General features: G+C 36.0%; 1 protein-coding gene across 3 annotated transcripts in view; it reads left to right on the top strand.

The window, feature by feature from the left end:
• Positions 1 to 19,328, top strand: part of NODGS (nodulin/glutamine synthase-like protein) — a 208,287-nt gene that overhangs the window by 136,590 nt on the left and 52,369 nt on the right. For all 3 annotated transcript variants that reach the window (XM_089817161.1, XM_089817164.1, XM_089817163.1), the window contains exons 14-15: positions 1,119 to 1,264; positions 11,934 to 12,125. In XM_089817161.1, the coding sequence (XP_089673287.1) occupies positions 1,119 to 1,264; positions 11,934 to 12,125 (338 nt within the window). The remainder of the gene's footprint in view (positions 1 to 1,118; positions 1,265 to 11,933; positions 12,126 to 19,328) is intronic.

Below are 19,328 nucleotides of genomic sequence, written 5' to 3'. Positions count from 1 at the left end.
TAGAATGTTCTAAAATTATGTCGTCATGATTTAAAAGCAATCTACAAATGCAACCATTTATATTTTGTTGTTGTTATAATCTACATCCATTTTTATTTCTTAGGAGAGAAAATGTTAACTCATCTTTCTTAATTTGGCTAGTGAATCATTCTATAACTCCCTTGATCTAGTCCGTAGCTTGAACATATAGAGTTTCATTTCATGTGATCTTAGCTATTCCACCTAAAGTTATTGAACGGGTATTACACTTATAATAACCAAAGTTTGCTTTAGTCTCTAATAGGATCTCATAAATCATTATTAGTAACAACAATGTCAATCATAACCTAATTAACTCCTAATCACATTCATTTCATCAGATCTATAATAGGGTACTAGTGTGGGCCGTACAAGATTCCATAAGGTTACCATAGGCTGATATGACTTTATTATTTACTATATTATTACTTTTTATTTAATAATTAAGTTAATAAACTAAAGTAGTCTATGATATTATGTGAATTTGTGACCAATTAACCAATTAATATAAATAAATAATTTAATAATATCAGGGATATTACATACAAATCAAGAAAATGATTCTTGGAAAGTTGAAGTAGTTTATCTTGTAATAGTTATTGTTGCTACAGTTGTTTCCATTTAGGTGGAGAGATGCAATGGTTCCATAAAGATCAGACATTGGCACAAAATTCATGTGAAGAAGTGATGATAATAAGGATGTTAGATTTGTGTCTGATGGTTGGCAAACAGGAGAAAAACTATTTTATGTAGTAGAAATAAAGTAGAATACATGACAAGGAGAATGGATGGGCATGCATTATGCTGCTTAAAAAATTAGATGTTCTACTAGTTGCCAGCTGATTTGTCTCTATGTTGCTCATCAAGCAATGCCAAATCTGGTAGATTGTACTTTAATTATATAGGATTCCATGGTGTACACATTTTTGATATTTTACTTTTGGGATCATTACAAGGTTCAAGCCTAGAACTAAACTAGGGCAGAAATATAAGCTTGTAAGTAAATTCAAATAGATTAAATTCAATGATCTTTATGCTTTTCCCTTCATAATAAGGATAAAATTCAATTTATATATTTGTTGATTTTTGCCTTTTTGCAGCTGCATGCAGAAGCAGGAAATGGGCAATTCGAAATAGCCTTGGGGTATTCTTCTTGTGTATGTGCCGCTGATAATTTAGTTTTCCTACGAGAAGCTATAAGGGCAGTAGCAAACAAAAATTGTCTGCGCGCAACCTTTCTTCCCAAGTATGATCCTAATTTCTTTTTATCTCTTAAATTTGTAGTGGTACATGTTATCGTATTTAGAGATTGCTTGTTTGTTTGTACCACGACATCAATTCTGCTCCATTTTGAATATACCATCTTTTCTATCTTCATTGCCATAAATTACTTTTTGTGCGAGTCCCACATTCAAGAAAACTTTTAAATTTTTACAAAAAATTGGTTTGAAGGCACAGTGAATGGAAGAGTGGTTAATGGTGATCACTGCCTTGATTAAGGAAACACTCATTTCTATATTTGTAATTTGTTGCATTAATATTGCATTGTTTTCCGTTTATCCAATGGAATCTCATCTATTAATCAAACATGTGTTTTCATTTGTGGTTATTGTATTCAGGACTTAAAATAACAGATAGAGATTGAAGAAGTATCAGACAAACCTCTATTAAAAATTCAGGAATGTGATATGCTAGGAGATATAAGAATTGATTCCCCTGAGCATGATAATATTTTCTATAAATTGAAAGGTATCATTTTATATATATAAATATATATATGTATGTATGTATGTATGTATGTATATGTATATATATGTAGTAGATATGATCAGGTTTGAATCACACACGACATTTCAAAGCTATAAATTGAAAGGTATCATAATATATATATATATATATATATATATATATATATATATATTGAAAGGTATCATAATATAGATAGATAGATAGATAGATAGATTTATGTAGTAGGTATGATCAGGTTTGAATCACACGCAATAATTCAAAGCTTAATAGTTTTACTACTTGTCAAGGCCATTGCCGTCTTTCCCAGATGTTAAAGGTAATGGTTATATAAATGCTGTTGCTGCTTTCATTGCCATCACAATCTTTTCAGGTTATATCTGGAGAAGTTTTGTGAGTCCTCTTGGATGACATTCTTCTACAACAATGATGATACTGTTTTACGAGCATATTAAAAAAATTGCTATCCGTTTACCATAAACATATTTGTATTCAAAGTTATCAATGTTCAACTCATTCAAAGTAAGATGGGATTGGCAGGATATATATGTTGATAAATGGATGGCTGTGGACTTTCTCCAAACTGTGTGAACCATTCACATTCATAATCATGGAAATGATGTGGCCATAGGAACAATGCTGTCCCAGAATATTAAGAGTAGTGATACAGGAAGGCTTAACGATGAGAGAGACATATCAAATTTATCCCATTGTTGAACATATGTAATTTTGATTAATGTGACAAAAGATTGAAAGTGTTTTCTTAATATTAAAAATAATGTGGTTTTAGTTCTATGCACCATAATTGTCTTTATTCCAAACAAAAATTTGGGATTGAAAAAATCTACGTTGTTAATTGTTTACCGCTCCACTATATGACACTGCTTTGTGGATTTAGGTCAATTGTCCCTGCTACTTAAGTTTCTGTGGTATCCCTGGCTTCAGAGCAGTTTGATTGAATGACCACAGAAATATTTGGTACCAAAAATTGGACTGTCAAGATGCTAAAGATTCAGTAGTTGGCTGCATATAAGAATTTGATTAATTGAAAAATCGAGTTCTTGATTTACAGCACCTTCTCTCTGCTACTTAAGTTTCTGTGGCATCTCTGGCTTCAGAGCAGTTTGAATGACCACAGAAATATTTGGTACCAAAAATTGGACTGTCAAGATGCTAAAGATTCAGTAGTTGGCTGATACAAGAATTTGTTTAATTGAAAAATCGAGTTCTTGATTTACAGAACTGATTTCATTTCAACATCTACAACAAGACAATGTAATTAAATAAATTTAAGGTGCATATTTTAAAATATCCCCAATGGGATGCTGTCCAGATTTCCTCCCTTCCTAGCTAAGAATTTTGTCAAATAGTTTACTTGCATAGAGGTTATGATTTTCAGGTTCTGGTAAGATAATGTTTATTGCATATCATTCGACCTATTCTCATAATGAAACAATATTACTTGAAATTACAATCTGGAATCCAATACCATATCACTGCCCTCCAATAAAAGTATAATAAAAAGCTGACCTGCAAATGCCAATCTTCCAGACGCTGTATCTTCTTGTTTCTTCAGAAGTCTATCTCTCTATCTTGCAACTTGAAGGCCATCATTGAGGGCTCTTCCCCACCTAATTGGGTAGTCATCTCAAGACTCCCACTGGCTTTTCCAGCTTCATCAGTAGCACCATTAGGGTAAAGCAAGGGTTCCCCCTATCTCATACTTTGTTTGGGATTAACATTGATGAGCTTGAGGAGTTACTTTTTGAGCACCTTCTTGTGGATGATGGGTGCCTTCTTCACCATGTGCTGGTTCAAATCTTTCTTTTTCTGGATGATGTGGTTCTTTTGGTCCCTTTCCCTGGGGGTTTACAGAGGCAGCTGGGCTGCTGGCTACTTTTGAGAGTTTGAGATGGTTGGCTGTGAAACAATCGCCTTAAAACCTACCATCTTCACTTCACCATTAGTGGCTCTAAGGTCAAGTTTGTTTCATCTTATACCTACTTCGGGTCCAGTTCTTGGGTCCTCATTTCAGTTTGAGTCCTGCCATTTAGTTTCTTAGCAGTAAGGGGTTGGGGTCCCTTGCTTTTCTTCAGAGACAATATTTCAGCTATCACTTACAAGACATCCTGTCCAAGATGACACTCCTTGACACTCTTGTTTGCCCTACGCTTCTCTATGGCTTGATGGTTTGGGGGCCTTCTATTTTGGAGTTTGACTAGGCTTCCATTGAGCAGGTTCAATTTCTCTATGTTGAGTGGTTCTTGGAGATTTAGGATGGTATCATTGTTCTCCCCTCTTACACTTTTCCTCGTTGGCAACATTCCCTCAGGATTTTGCTTGGGTCATTTAGAACAGGTTCAAACCATCTTTGTGTTGAGACCGACCAACTTGTTAGACAGGGGGATAGGACTTGTCAATTTTGTATTCTCAGCAAGATGAGTCGAAGGAGCACTTTATTTTCTGATGTCCTATTAACTTTGAGATCAGAGGTAGATTTTGTTGTCTTTTTAGGGAATCTCATTCTCTCTTGTTCTTCTTTAGATACAAGAATCAGAGGTGTGTTTCTTTTTATTTTCAAGAGGCTACTTGCTTGAGGGACCACTCTTTTCAATCCCCCCTGCACCCCTTGTCTAATCAACTCATCACCTCTTTTTTTCCTAGGATAGTCTATGGAACCAAAAGGTACTTCTCCTCACCTTCTTAGTCTAGGTCGGTGAGATTCCTAGCTCGTACACGTAGAGATTCATTACCTCTAGTCAGATAGGCCACCTCCAAAGACACCAATATTGTCGACATTGCCTCTTCCACCCTCTCAAATTATCCTTTTGTTTGTGGGTTATTCACCGTCTCCTCAACTTCCTAGTTTTGTTTGGTGTGGGGGACTGTCCTCTCACCCTTCCACCCTCCTCGTGTGTCTTGAGGCCTCATTTTGTTTCTCCTTCCTTCTTTCTTTTGTTCTTTGTTTTCTGGTCATTGTTTGGTGGTCTTGCTATTGATTGTTTTCCGTTTGGCTCTTCAGTCCCTTTGACCCGTTTGTGGTCACTTGTTGGACATTATTAAAATTTATCTTTATCTAATCTACAAAAGCCAGTGCTCCCAGCCATGGGAGGTGCTGATCAATGAAGGGTGCAGAATGAAACTCTATCCTTTTATGGAGCCCACGTAGCCACATGTAATCCCTCCACAATAATAATCATGCCTAGGTGATGCGATATTGTCTGAACTTTCCTTGAAATCTTTTAATGATCCAATAATATTAACGACTATCAAAGGACACCATTATATCTAGAAACAACACCAATATCATCAAGGGAGACATTACTACAATCAAATAACTCCTTGATATGATGAAAGATTGGGTCGTACAGTCATAACACATAAGTGCACATTGAATTCTATGTTTCGTACGACTGGCAAGTGTTGTCGGTAAAACTATACTATAGTCGACGGGATTAGTTAGTGTCCAAAAGGTTGCGTGACGGTTGAGTCACCCCTTTGGGAGATATATGTACATCGTCTGAATGGAATTATGAAACATCATTGTACTCATGATTGTATACTCTGCTTATATGAGTAAAGTGCTATCTTGTTCTGTGTTACATTCTAGTCTCTTAATGCAATAACTATCTGTTTACCTTGTACCATCTGAGCTATAAGAAAGAGGATTTGTGTAGTACGATGGAGTTGTTTCGGAAAAGAAGCGAAAACACCCTAACCGTTTTTTGCACACAAAAAGAAAAAAGAAAGACAGTTATGCAATTAGTTGGGAAGGGAGCTTGGGAGAAAGAGTGGGCAACACTCATTGCTGAGAGGGAATCAGAGAAGGCAACATTTTGTATCTCAGTTGGGGGACGCGAAGAGGGAGTTCGATGCAAAGGAGGTGGAGCTTCGAAACATAGCTGAGATGATGAAGAGAGGATTAGAACTTCAGGTGTAGGCTAAGGTGGATTTGGACGCTCGGATGCAGTAGGTACACAAGTTGTGGGCACAACTGAATGAGTTATGGGCACAAAGGACATCTACTACACCAGCCATACCAGGGATGCACCTCTCTTCTTCTTAGTTTTGTTCTTAGTTTTGATGTACTTAGTAGTTTAGTTGTCTCTATTTTCTCGTCCGAAGACGACTTTTTTTTGGGGGGGGATGATGTTGTCGGTAAAACTATACTATAGCCGACGGTGTATGTTAGTGTCCGAAAGGTTGCGTGACAGTTGAGTCACCCCTTCAAGAGATACATGTACATCGCCTTAATGGAATCATGAAGCATCATTGTACTTGTGATTGTATACTTTGCTTATATGAATAAAGTACTATCTTGTTCAGTGTTACATTCTAGTCCCTTAATGCATAACTATCCGTTTACCCTGTACGGTAAACAACAAGTCGACCATACGCCAAGGTTGGAAGTGATCTTCCATAGCGACCAAGTTTCCTGAAGTGATATGCCACATGGGCCAAGTTGACCCATTGTACACAATCAAGATTGTACTTAGCATACTGCATGAAGAATAATGGTTAAGCTGTTGGGTCTCATGACAAAGAGGAGTTTATCATATGCCTGAAGCCCATAGTTACATTGCCCTAGGGGATGGGGGAATTGTTGAATGGGGGACAAGTTTTTGGGGCCGAGGGACAAAGAAACCTTAATTTGGGGACGACGGGGACAAGGGGTTGTATATGCTATACATATGGTACTTAAAATACTAGTTATGAAAAGATTTATTACGAATTACAATATAAGATATAAAGATGTAATAGAGTAAACACTTGAACATTGCATTGAATTGGAACATCAAACATTCAGCATAAATAGTTGAATCGACAAATAGTCAACACTGGGACATCCCTCCATCCTTAGCAGACGTGTTGGAATCTAGTAGCGCTGTTGGGGATGGAGGGATAGAGTTCCCAAGTCCATAGTGAGTCCTTGTCCTTGAGACTTGGGGGGGGGACATGTCTCCGTGTTACTACACTGAGGACCCTATTTGGGCTGCCAATAGAAAAATTGTCTGTGGGAGATAACAGTGAAACATTGCCAGGTGAGGGTGAGACACTTCTAGTTGAGGGCAAGACACTAACAACTGAGGGTGCTAAGGGCAAGACACTGCCAGTTGAGGGTGCTAAGGGTAAGCCATTACCAATTAAGGCCATTGAGGGTGAGCCACTTCCAACTGAAGGCGCTGAGGGTGAGCCACTTCCAGCCAAGGGTGAGATATTGCCAGTCGTTGGTGTTGAGGGTGACACTTCCAACTAGTAGTGTTGAGGGTGAGACACTGCCATTTGAGGGTGTCAAGGGTGAGATCCATTTAACCATAGACTAACAGTTGACTAATGTAACCCAAGGGCAACACCTGAGAGAAATCTTTGATACCACTGTAATGTTCCCAACAACACACTAGAGTTTTCTTGAGGGAAAAGACTCGTAGGAAGCACCGAGGGCAACACTCGAGAGAAAGTACCTAAGGGCAATGCGTGAGAGAAAGCTCTAATACCACTGTAATGTTCTGGAGACAATCTCAACTCGAGGGAAATCTCTGTCCAAAGGACTGTAATGTCCCGAAGGGGATCTTGGCTCGAAGGCAATCTCTGTTTGAAGGCAATCTCAGCCCGAAGGCAATCTCGACTGAAAGCTATCTCTATCCAAAGGCAATCTCGGTCTAAAGGGGATTTTGGTTTGAAGACAATCTTGATTCGAAGAGGATTACGATTTGAAGGCTTTGTCCAAAGTGGATCTCAATTCAAAGGCGATCTTGGCCGAAGGCTATTTTAGTCCAAAGGCAATCTTGGTCCGAAGGGAATCTTGGTCCGAAGCCAATATCGCTGAAGGCAATCTCAGTTTGAAGGCAATCTCGGTCCGAAGGCGATCTTGATTTGAAGGGGATCTCAGTTCGAAGGCAATCTGGGTTTGAAGGTGATCTTGGTCCAAAGGTGCTCTGGAAATGACCATAGGTGTTGGTCCAGGAAATGAAGATTGAGATGCCCAAAACATATGTGCACTATTAATTGGTTGCTCAATATAAACAAGATATTCACCAAGGAAAAGAAATATATGCAAATTATCACCGAACATGGAATTTATATTAGCAGACAAAGATGAGAGTCTAGATGTGCTAGATCCAAAGCAAAGTAATACAAAGAATAGAAATAGGGTGAGGTTGAATCTCACTGAAACCGAACTAGCCAATTAGGGAAGATCTTCCACTTCCGAAATGGCGAAGAATATTGAACTCCAACAAGAATTACAGTACAATAAATAATCCAAAATCACATATTAACAACTACCTACATGCCACACATTAATACCCCTTTGGAGAAAACTCCCAAGGGTTTACAAAAAAATGTTGACACAAAAAACACCTACGGATAATTAATAAAAATTGGGCCCTTTATTAATTAAATTAATTAATAAAATAAGTCCTTGAGGTATTATTTAATTTTTACGATCATTTAATTAATTAACCTAAGTAAACTATTTTATTAAAAATTGTGGACATTACAACCCCTAAATGAATTTCTCTCAAATAATAATATAAGCTGATATCTAATAGCCTTAAAATCACATAAACATTGAAGAGTTTCGTTCTCTGATGGCTGAAGATGACTGAAACCATTTTGTATTTCTCCACAAAGCTCACAAATCCAAAAGGCACAATTATAAAATGGGAATATTTTAATTTAATACTGTTTTAAATGATATTAAATGATAGGCTAGAATCCAACAAATGTTGATGCTCACAGAAATAGAGACATTACAATAATATTGAGTCATCTCTTTCCTTCTTTATATATATATATAGGTATATGATGGTGTCAATACATCATGGAAGATTACAAAATCTCATTCTATGTCTATGCTTAACTCTAGTTGAGCACAGTTGGCATCCATACCAACAATAGGCAGTAGAAGCATGGGGTACAAGTGATGGAGTTGGGCAGGATGCAACTAAGGAAGTGGAGGTACTGAAGTGAAAGGCGAAGTAGCTGCTGAAATACTGCCCTGCAGTCGATGGTCATTTTTCTCCAATTTCTCATATGCTCTCCTAACCTTCTAAGCAGCTTGTAACTTCTGTATGGTAAGTTCCTTATCTACATTGACTTGTTTCTGGTCATTCCAGCCATGATCTCTACTTTTATTTTTTGTTTTTTATGCTGTAAATTGGATGGGAAGATTGTTGCCATTTTTTCTCCTTGGAGAGTTCTTTGCTATGTATCTTATTTCTGCCATTCTTGATCCTGGCATACTACTGTAGCTGCACTTGGATTTTATTTTACTATTGCATATCAAGAAGAAAACATCAGAAGAAATTTACAGACAATGCTGGAAAAACAGTACTGCTGCAGCAATGAAAATAAAGTTGGATTTTATTTTGAATTTAATCTTGAGGTTATTTCTTGCATTCCAGTCTCAATCTATAGGGTTTGTACGTCATCCAGCACCAAATGTATTATTCGGGGAAAACATGTCCCTGAATTCAGTTTTTTGTCTTTTTCTTTGCTTCTCTTTTTTTGCTATATCCTCCGACAAGACTGCATTTATATTCCTTATTCTATGAGAGAACATGCTTATAAAGCCTTGCTTGTGCCTTGGAATCCTTGTGAGATAACATTTTAGCCTTTAATGCTTGCATGAGTATGCCTGCCATATTTAATGCATTGCACCTCCCTTTTTAATTCGTTATGATTCCATGTCTGATCATTATCAGGCATAATTGTTTGCTAATGAAATCTATGAAGTTTTTGATGTAAAAAAGACTTATGCTTTTGCAGGAGCCACTTCTAGATATTGCAAGGTAAAGAATTTAAAAGAAACACCAATAGGTATAGGAATTCAAAATACGTGATAAAATCTTTGATTAAGTATCTCCTCTAAAAGTGGCCTCCAAATGTTGGAAATGAAAAAAACCCCGGATATAAATCTTATAATGGTAGAAATGTAAATCTTTAAATACTAGAGAAACTTAATAAAATAAAAATTCTTTTCAGATTTGATTAGCATTGACAACCATATTCTCATGCTAAAATTCTGTAAAAAGTACCGAGTTTTGATATCAGTTTCATTCATCCCCACATGATAATCTGAAATGAAATATCCAAAATCAAACCTTTGAGATTCCTATAGCCAAGAATTGATCACAATGATACTAATGAAGGTTAAGAATCATTTTTTTCTTCTTAAATCCTTGGTTGCATTGAATTTCTCAACTGGGAGAGAACTAAACAAAAAACGATCATTTCTTTTTCAACAGAATTTGATAATACTACTGAAATCAGTCTCTTCGAATTATTGTCTTAGTGATACCTGTTTTGTTTTCAGAGTTTTTACCATTTGCCCTTTGAATCCATTTGAACCCAGCTAGGAATAGAATTGTAGACTTGGTGTCTTGAAAAGTCAAGGCCAAGTTCTATAACTCTTAATGGAAGAAGCTTCTTATTTCTTTTGTTTTGCACTCTTATCAATAGTAGTACTGGATAAATTTAAATTGCATTTTCTTTTCTTACAAGTATTTTATTTATTCTCATCCTTGCCGAAGTAAGTTGCGAAGTTATAAATGCGTTAAGAAGACTTACATAATTCTTCCATAAATTTGGACTTTCATATTTTTTCTGTTTTCTTCTTGGTTAGCATAAACTTAAATTTCTGGTAATCCTCATTTTCTTAGGAAGTATTTTACTTTTGTTAATAGCAAGGCTTATTTGAGACACTTACCTTAGTTGGAAGTAGCTCTTCATAAAGATTTTTTTCCCTTGAACTGTTATTATTTATTAGACATTGCTTCCAAGTATTATATGAAGCTGGACTCAAGTTATTCGCTCTTCTTGCTCATGTAGGAAAAGGAAGTAAATTTTGTAATATTCATTTTCTGCAAGCAATTGATCTACTGAGATTTGTTATATATTATAAGAAACACTCCATTTTTGTTGAAAAAAGAAAGGATTTACCTGCTTGGCACATTTGATAGTCATAGTTTGCAAACCCTACAAGTGCCCTTCAAGTTGCTGAATGCTCTCTGTTTTGTTTTCTTTGCGAGTTTTCACAAGTTTTAACCCAGGAACTTTAATAGATACAGGCAAACTGTAGGTAAAAACAGCAACATGAAAAAAATGCCAGTCAAAACATGTTTTTTTTGTATATTAATTCATACATTTTCTCTTTTGGGATGTCAATTTTTAATTTAAGACATTGTAATTGAATTTTGCAAAAATATATATGTTCTAAGAGAAAACTTTAATACTAAGTTGCCAAGTTTATGCCAGTTTTTATGTTGAGTATTTGCTGAGTTTTTATCAAGTCAAAGATTTTGTTCTTGGTGAGTACTCTCCAAGATTGAGTAGGGAAACTATAGATAGACTTTTGAAAATGCTTCTGATGAAAAAAGGACAATTTGTTTTCTAGGTGATATTTATTGTTTCTCTTCGTTCCATTTCTTTTGAGACATTGTGCCACACATTGATGTCTCCAATGGTCTCTAGAATTCAGAGTGTCTTCTCAATAGTTTCTAGTAAACTTCTATCGGATATTAAGTTATGAATGGGCAATTGTAAATTTATTATATGTGTGGCCAATTATAAATTCCTTTCCCACAAAAGCCTAATTAGCCAATCTAGCCACATCTTACTTTATTAACTGGATTTCTTCCCTATCTGCTTTGTAGATATGGTTTCCTTGAGATGTACTATGCATATGCAATTCACTATTATTGCCTAATTCAAATGCATGGATTAGTATAAGGGCACTTGATGCATGTTTTAGTCATTCCCTTTTTTTCTATTTTCAATTTAGAAAAATCTTCCAGCAAATGATGAAGTTGAAGGTTCAAAACAGATACTACAAATGCAATCTCCTGGCATCTTTTTGGCAGGCTCTTGTTATGTTTTATGTTCTGTACTTTTTCTAATTTTTTGACATCCACTGCAAAAATAAATTGCATTCTTTATCATTTACTATATCTGTTTAATGTTTCAACCAAATGTATATAACTTTTTCGGGTCTTTAATGTCTACATCTTTTAAATATTAATCAATCCTTCATTTTTAATTGTTCAAGTCATTGAGTTGGTTCGTTTTTGTTTGTGGATTTTTTGTTTCAAGGAAATGCTTCTTTTCAATATTTACTGTCTTTAATAACAATTATCAATGGGCATGACTTGATAATTTTCTTATTTCAGGTACTTCCCAATGGATGTTGGGTCTGGTTGTCATGTACATATAAGTTTATGGAAGGATGGCAAGAACAAGTTTATGGCTGAAGACGAGTCAGCGATGCAGTATGGTATGTCCAAAGTTGGGGAAGAGTTTATGGCTGGTGTCTTGCATCATCTTCCATCGATAATGGCTTTTACAACTCCATTGCCAAATAGGTAAGTTGTTAGAAAACATTGACTATAAATTGTTTTCTATCCATTGCAAAATTTCTTTTGGAAAATGTTACTAATATGCGAATTTTTTTTGGAAAATTTGGTTATCAATTTAATATGGCGACATGTGAAATTGTGTGGGTGTGGTGTAATAGTTAAGATAGGGGATTCTCACAAAGGAGACCCACATTCCCCAGTTGAGACCTTCTGTTGTTCATAGGTACCTTAAGCCAAAATTGAAAAGAGGAGAAACAAAAATAACAAACCAAACTTTGACTAGCTTTCATTGTTTCTTTGTATGGACCAATAAAGAGAGGTCTGAACATACACTAAAGCAAAGTAGAAACCTGAAAACCATATGAAAAATCTCCAATATTTCTCTCATGGCATTATTACCAATCTTTCCGAATTGAGAATTGGTGAGTTCTTGTACAAGCAATGCTCACTATATTTATGAATAAGTATGTATAGTGAAATCTTCACTAGATTGAAATATAACTTAGTGCCCACTATTTCCACCACCACGTTTTCAAGTAAAACAATTATTTAATTCGGTGTGAAGGCTTGCAGTAATTGAAGCCTTAGGATTTTTCCTTATGCTATTGTAATCAATATATGTTATTCTTATATTAGTGTAAGTTCAAGTTTAAAAAAGAAGGAATGATCTCACAAGATAAAGAAGAGATCTAGCTAAAATGATATATTTGTGTGGAAAATAAGCATAGAAGACAGAAAGATATTCCCGTTAAGGATGAATGGGAATGTGCATTTTGGATAAAAAGATAGGCAAATGTTTAAAAATACATGCTAAAGTTTTGACTTTACTATTTTTGGGCTAAGGTTCCTTGTATTCTAGAAAATATTTTTAATTAGCAATTGTTGCGCATTGATGAGGAAAATCACGTGAGACATTGAGGCTCTTTCAACTACCTAGATTTAAAAATGGTTGCTTCCGTTGTCAATTCTCCTTGCCTAGATAGCTGTTTTATTATTATTCAGAAGAATTTGACCTTTGAAGAGCTATTGCTGCTTTATATCTTCTTTTTTTTAAGAGGGGTAAACGCTTTGACCTGGAGCTATGAACCAGTGAGGCCACAAATGGGGGACCTCATCCCCATTAGATTTGAACCTTGATGACAAGGATAACAACTCAACAACTTAACCATCACGACATGCCACTATTGGCCCGCTGCTTCATATCTTTTAAAAGCTATTATACCAGAGTAAATATTTTTTCAATCTTCCCTCAATCTTGACTCTACTTGGATGTGTTAGCCTCATTACAGTTCAAACTTTACCTCTAGGACTAGCATTTTATTGGTTTGAAAAATTTACTCATCAAGTTGCCTAAGATTACTCATATAGTTCAATTACCCTAACTTGGACATATTAGTTACACTCTAAATTTTCTTTCGATTGATAAGAGGCCGAAGCCAAGATTAATTATTATGTGTTGCAATTAATTATTATTATTTATTAAGCTCAAGTAGACTCGAACCCAAGACCTCCCATATAAGAGGCTCACAATTTACCATTGTGTTGCAGGCTCTTGCCTGTTACACTCTTAATTTGAGTAATTAAGAAATTAGGAAAAAGGGTTAGATGCTGTGCAGAAGGAGTATATGATTCTTTCAAAGTTTAGTAGAGAATTTTATATATAAGGCCTTGAAGAGGAGAAAAGGAATATGACAGTGAGAACATGTGAGTGTTGTTGGCATGGTTCTGATAACACTTGTATACTGGGTGAGGATACAGCAGTATAATGCAACTTTTACTAATTTAAATCTTTCAACTCATATTGACTTCAGTTAACATCAATAATAATGCACATGAGAACATAATAACACATGATATTTATGTGGGAGCCCTTACAAGAGAAAACCACCACATAGTAATTCTTTTATATATTCTTCTTTTACAAATTTTATAGCCAACAGCTCTACTAGTGACACCAACCCCTCATGATATGTGAGTTCCTAACCACGGTAAGCACCAATCCCTCATTCAATTTGTGAGTACCTGCCTACTAGAGGATGCAGCCCCTTATTCAATTTCTCTTCACAAATTCTGCTATAACTCTCTTCTCCAATCTGCTATTATGCTGATCATAATTCTCAACAGAACTGATTACTATGTATTTACAAATCTTCATGTATTATTGCTACGAAATATGCATACGTTCTTCTTCATTTAATGTCTTTGTGGTAAACTAAGATCTGATCCTAAATTTTTTTTACGTATGATAAAAAATCTTCCATAAATCTGATCATTGCACATAAAATTGATGATATGGTCTTGTTCTTCGAATACAATTGCAGATATTTGTCACATAATTCTGCGCATGCTCTTCATTATGAATCAGAATTATTCTTCATTCTTCTGCTCTAGATCTGCTCTTGTTCAAAATAATATTGTATTGCTTTTCCCACACAATCTTACACTTCAATTTTTTACTTGGTAAGAAATTCTTCAAAAATGTTTATTTTGTATGTATGATATTCTTTTGTATACTTCTTAAAGTTTTATTCTTCCCACATCTTTCTTCTACACATCACTGCTATCTTTTCTAGTTTCTTGGAGCGAATGGACCCATCTATTTGTAAAGCAAGGCAACTGTAGAACCCACACCTTTACCTTAAAACTTTCAATTGATATGTTTTTGTCCTAAAATGAGAGTGCAGCCCCTCGTTATTAAGTGTTATCACTTCCTTTTAGTCATAAATCTATTTTCTTTTTTGTACATGTTAATCACTCCTATTCATTATATATCACTGTTTTTATATTTCCAATATTAGGTGATTATAATTGTTATATTTTTTATTGGATTTGTTAATTAAAACATCATTTTCTTAAAATCGTTGTTTTGTTCTTTGATCTTTGGAAAGTTGTGGGATTTCATTCTCTTTTTTTGCGTGTGACGACTCTTGCTTTGCTCGCGACCACTGGTTGCCTGTGTGACTTCTGCGATGCTACTACGTGTTCTCACCATGGCTTCGGTTGTTGTTTGTAAGCTTCGTGGTTGTCACCCGTTTGTTGCCTGCGCGTGTGCGTCGTGGTTTCTTGTTCTGTTTTTTGCATGACTATTTGTTCATTACTGGCTATGTGTGCTCCAGCCTCCCTTTGATTCCATCTGCATCTGCTTTACCTTGGTTGGCCAACATGTGGATGATTGTTTTTGCTTTTATTTTTGGTCTCCTTTCGTGAGGGTGTTGTTTGTGCTTCCTAGTGCGTGTTTCTCTCTTCTGTCGAGAGTTGTGTTGGTTGGGCCCTTCCTATTCGTGTGGGTTTTCTCTTTCGTCCAAAGCTGCCTGTCCTACTTGCGGCCCCTCGCTGTTGTGGTTTGTATGTTGTGAGAAGATTTCTGTTTTCTTGAGAGGCTCTTCGGTGTCTGTTGTTTTGTACCTCTTTCGTTCCCATCTCTCTAACTAGACTCTCTCAATGTGTAGCTGTGTTGTGTTGAGAGTGTGTTGCCAATTTTCTCCATGGCTTCTCCTACTGATTATCTATGTTCTTCAATTGCTGACCTGTTTGTGGCTATGGTTCACTTGTTCCTTTGGGCAACATTTTTGTAGACTCCTTTACTTGTCTGGCTGTGGTGTGCTTGGTGTGGGCCAGTGTGCTTTTCAGGTTGTTGAGCGCTTACTGGACATTACGAATACACTTACGTCAAAAGGGCATCTATCTCTCTACACTCTCACTTACAACAAGCCTGGTCTAACTCAAGGAAGGTTTTGACATTGTGTGCATCTGTTGACAGGGTCTTCTCATTGTGGCGTGAGTGTCTACCTATTGATAGTGTGGAGAAACAATAAACACAATCTATAGGTGAGAGGGATGGGGCTAGCTGTTAGCGACAACATGGAAGTTGCTCCCAACTGGGGTGGCCCTGACACTTCAGATGGACAATCACAAGCTTTCCATACTTACTAGAGAAAGACTCTATTGGACACTTCATTGTTCAGGAATTGCTCCATATGATGGACAAATTAGAGATGTATAACATAATCCTGAAGGAAAGAATGCAAGGAATACAGGTTGAGATTGTTGAATTCAAAAAGAAAATTACACAGACTACTTTTTCCGTCTCCTTTCTTATCGCAAAGTTTGCAGGATGTAAACAACTTGTCTCGCAAGCTGAGGAAGTCTCAGAAATCAAATAGATCAAGGAAATGCAACAGACTTTGGACAACAAACAAACTTCTCTTAAATCTGAAATTGAATCTCAATTGAAATCTTGGGTTACTATCTGTAATAGGAATGTTGCTTTTGCTCCTCCTTCTTTGGTAGGAGTGGAGGCCATAGTACAGTCTTAGCTGGTGGAGGAAAGAACTAGGAGAATGCAAGAACTTAAGGTTCGTGGCCTCCCACCAGTTGACACATCAGACCCACTTGGTAGGGCACATGCATTTCATAGGGACCAACTTTAGCTCCTTGATATCTTTCTGGATAGGGCTTGGATTGGTTGTGACACCACCCTATTCCTTCGCTTCCTCAACCTCTTAGATAGACTTCGTGTGCTCAGAGCTAGTAGAAAGCTCTTCCCCCTTACCTCGAATATCTATCTAGACGAAGACCTCACTAAATCATAGATTGTTGAGTTAAAGAAGGGCAAGGGTTTTTTGACAGATGCCAGACGAGACAAGAAGTGAGTTGTTATTAGGAACCTTAGGGCTTTTATTCATTATTCCCCTCCTCCTAGTTAGGAAGTGAGGCCGGCTGCTAAGGCCAAATGAAAGTTCTTGAGGTAGGAGCAATGCAAAGCTTTACATTGATTCCTTGCTTGCCCACTACTAGAATGGCAATGGTTTCTTATGTTACTTGCCTAGGATTTTTTAGGTTACTTTTGGTCCTGCTAACATTCTCCTTGTCACTGAGACTCATGAGAGCCTCACTCGTCCTCTTCCAGGTGTTTCGGGTTATCAGTGATTGTCTACTTTCAAAGACGAGGTTAGGTGGTCTGGTAGGGTCAAGATTCTTTTAAACAATATTCTACTAACATAACATTTCCATTTTTCATATATTAATTGTTGCTATATTGATGACAAACGTGGGCACTACAATATCCATTTGATACGGGCACTACAATATACATTTGATACATTGGCTCTATACAAATCTCTACCATATTTAATACATGCTCTCCATATTGGTTCTTTTAATTCTATACACCACCATCTCTCATGTTTCTTCACCCATTCTTGGGTAATTAAATATTTGTCTTTTGGCATAAAAGCTACCAATTATGGGTTGACCAACATGGATATGTATTTTGTTCTACTCATGCATACTAAGGGAAGTCTTCTAGTATTAAGAGATGTCTTGGAAATATAGTTGGTAGAAGATTTGCTTTAGTAAATATTTAATTAGTCTTTGATTAGCATTTTATTCTCTTCCTTTCATTGCTTTTTATTGGACATGTGTATGATCTCATCAAGATCTTCAAGTGCCTCGTAAAACTAAACAATCTTCAATACTGTTTACTGTACAGGGTAAACGGTTTATTAATGCATTTAGACATTAGACAAGAACATGTAACACAGAAGTATTCCTTTTATTATTCGCATGTATACAGAAAATACTACAATATTCGATATGATTGATTACAATGATGATTACAAAATCCATTCCGGATTGTGTGCATATACCTTTCCGAAGGGGTGACTTAACCATTACGTGCCCGTTCGGATACAATTCTACTCGTTGACTACAATATAGATTTTCCCGACATCTATTAATGTTTAGCGTCTGAAGAAGCAAAACATGAATTTCTTGATATATTGAAGTTACTGTTGTTTTCTATGAATCATAGAGATATAAGCATACATATATGTATATATATTAATATGCGTACACACATACATATGCCTACATCCCTGTTATGCTTCATGGATTATTGGCAGTGTAGAGATCATATTATTTATAGACTTCATAATGATCGGGCTCTCTATTATCTGTAGACTTCATTATGATTAGGCTCTCTGTTATCTGCAAACTTCATAATGGTCGGGCTCCATATTATTGATAGACTTCAGTATCGTGCCTTGTTAATATTACTGGGCATGTATACTAATTTTAGTTATTGTCTAAACTAAACATGCCTTCGAAGAGGCATGTCTCTACGTGGCCCTTGAGCCACATAGAGACATGACTCTTCGGAGTCGTGCCCTTTACCCGCGTATATAAGAAAGCATGCTGCCGTAGGGAAAGGATCATTACACGGCATTCGAGTACTTGCAATCACCATTAGTATTGTGAAACATTACTTACTGTTATCAACACCATTTCATTTGTTACACAACAATTTAGAGTTACGATCACTGCTAAAGGAGAAAGATAATCAAATACATCACTGAGATCGCTGCCAAAGATAAGTAAATATATTACTGAGATTTCTACCATAGAAAACCAAATATATTTTGCATTGTTCAGTAAGATATTCTTTGCAAGCATTTATTTGTAATTGTTTTATCTATTAGAGATCCACAATATTTAACATGGTATCAGAGCTATACTAATAGGAAAACTTTTGCAAAGTATTCATTCTAATCTGAACTTCAAAAGTTAAGAGGTTTTAAAATCAAAGCATTAAAATGGTAAATCACATAAGAATAGAAGATAGGCTACATGGAGCATCAAATTTCTCATCTTGCAGAATCAGATTATGTAATGATCCCATGTTTTAGCCTTCACGTTCTCCAAAGTCTAAGTGGAGGATAAGAAAATTAAAGTCATTGAATTAAAATTAAAAGGTGACTTTGTAATTAATTAATTAAATTATTAATTACAAGGGAGTAGCTTCTAGGGTATGTATTAATTATTGGAAGGACGGAAGCCTCTCGTCATTTAATTAATTATTGCTAGGGAGGGATTTCTAGAGAATGCATTAATTATTGGAAGGAGGAAGCTTCTAGTTCTTCCAATTAATTAATGTTTTAGTTCCTTCTAGAAGGATGAAGAAAAGGATAAATAGCGCTGAAAGTTTCATTGTTGAGCATGGGATTATTGTATCGGATGATTATGACTTGTATTTGATAAGAGTTTGGATGTGTGAATCACATATCTTTTTTGGCATTAGAGGACGTTCATCCTCTCTTGTAACATTCTAGACGTCATTCCCTTAGGGTTTGGCCTTTGGAATACATCTCTTTGTACTTGATTGCAGCATTTTTAGAATTAATATAATTTCAGCCTTGGTTCAGCTTTTGG

The sequence above is a fragment of the Cupressus sempervirens genome, chromosome 1 (assembly GCF_028749045.1).
Source record: "Cupressus sempervirens isolate cs-2001-9-10 chromosome 1, ASM2874904v1, whole genome shotgun sequence".
NCBI classification, from domain to species: Eukaryota; Viridiplantae; Streptophyta; class Pinopsida; order Cupressales; family Cupressaceae; genus Cupressus; species Cupressus sempervirens.
Note: the sequence above shows the minus strand (reverse complement) of the source record. Positions and strands in the feature narration are given on the sequence as shown.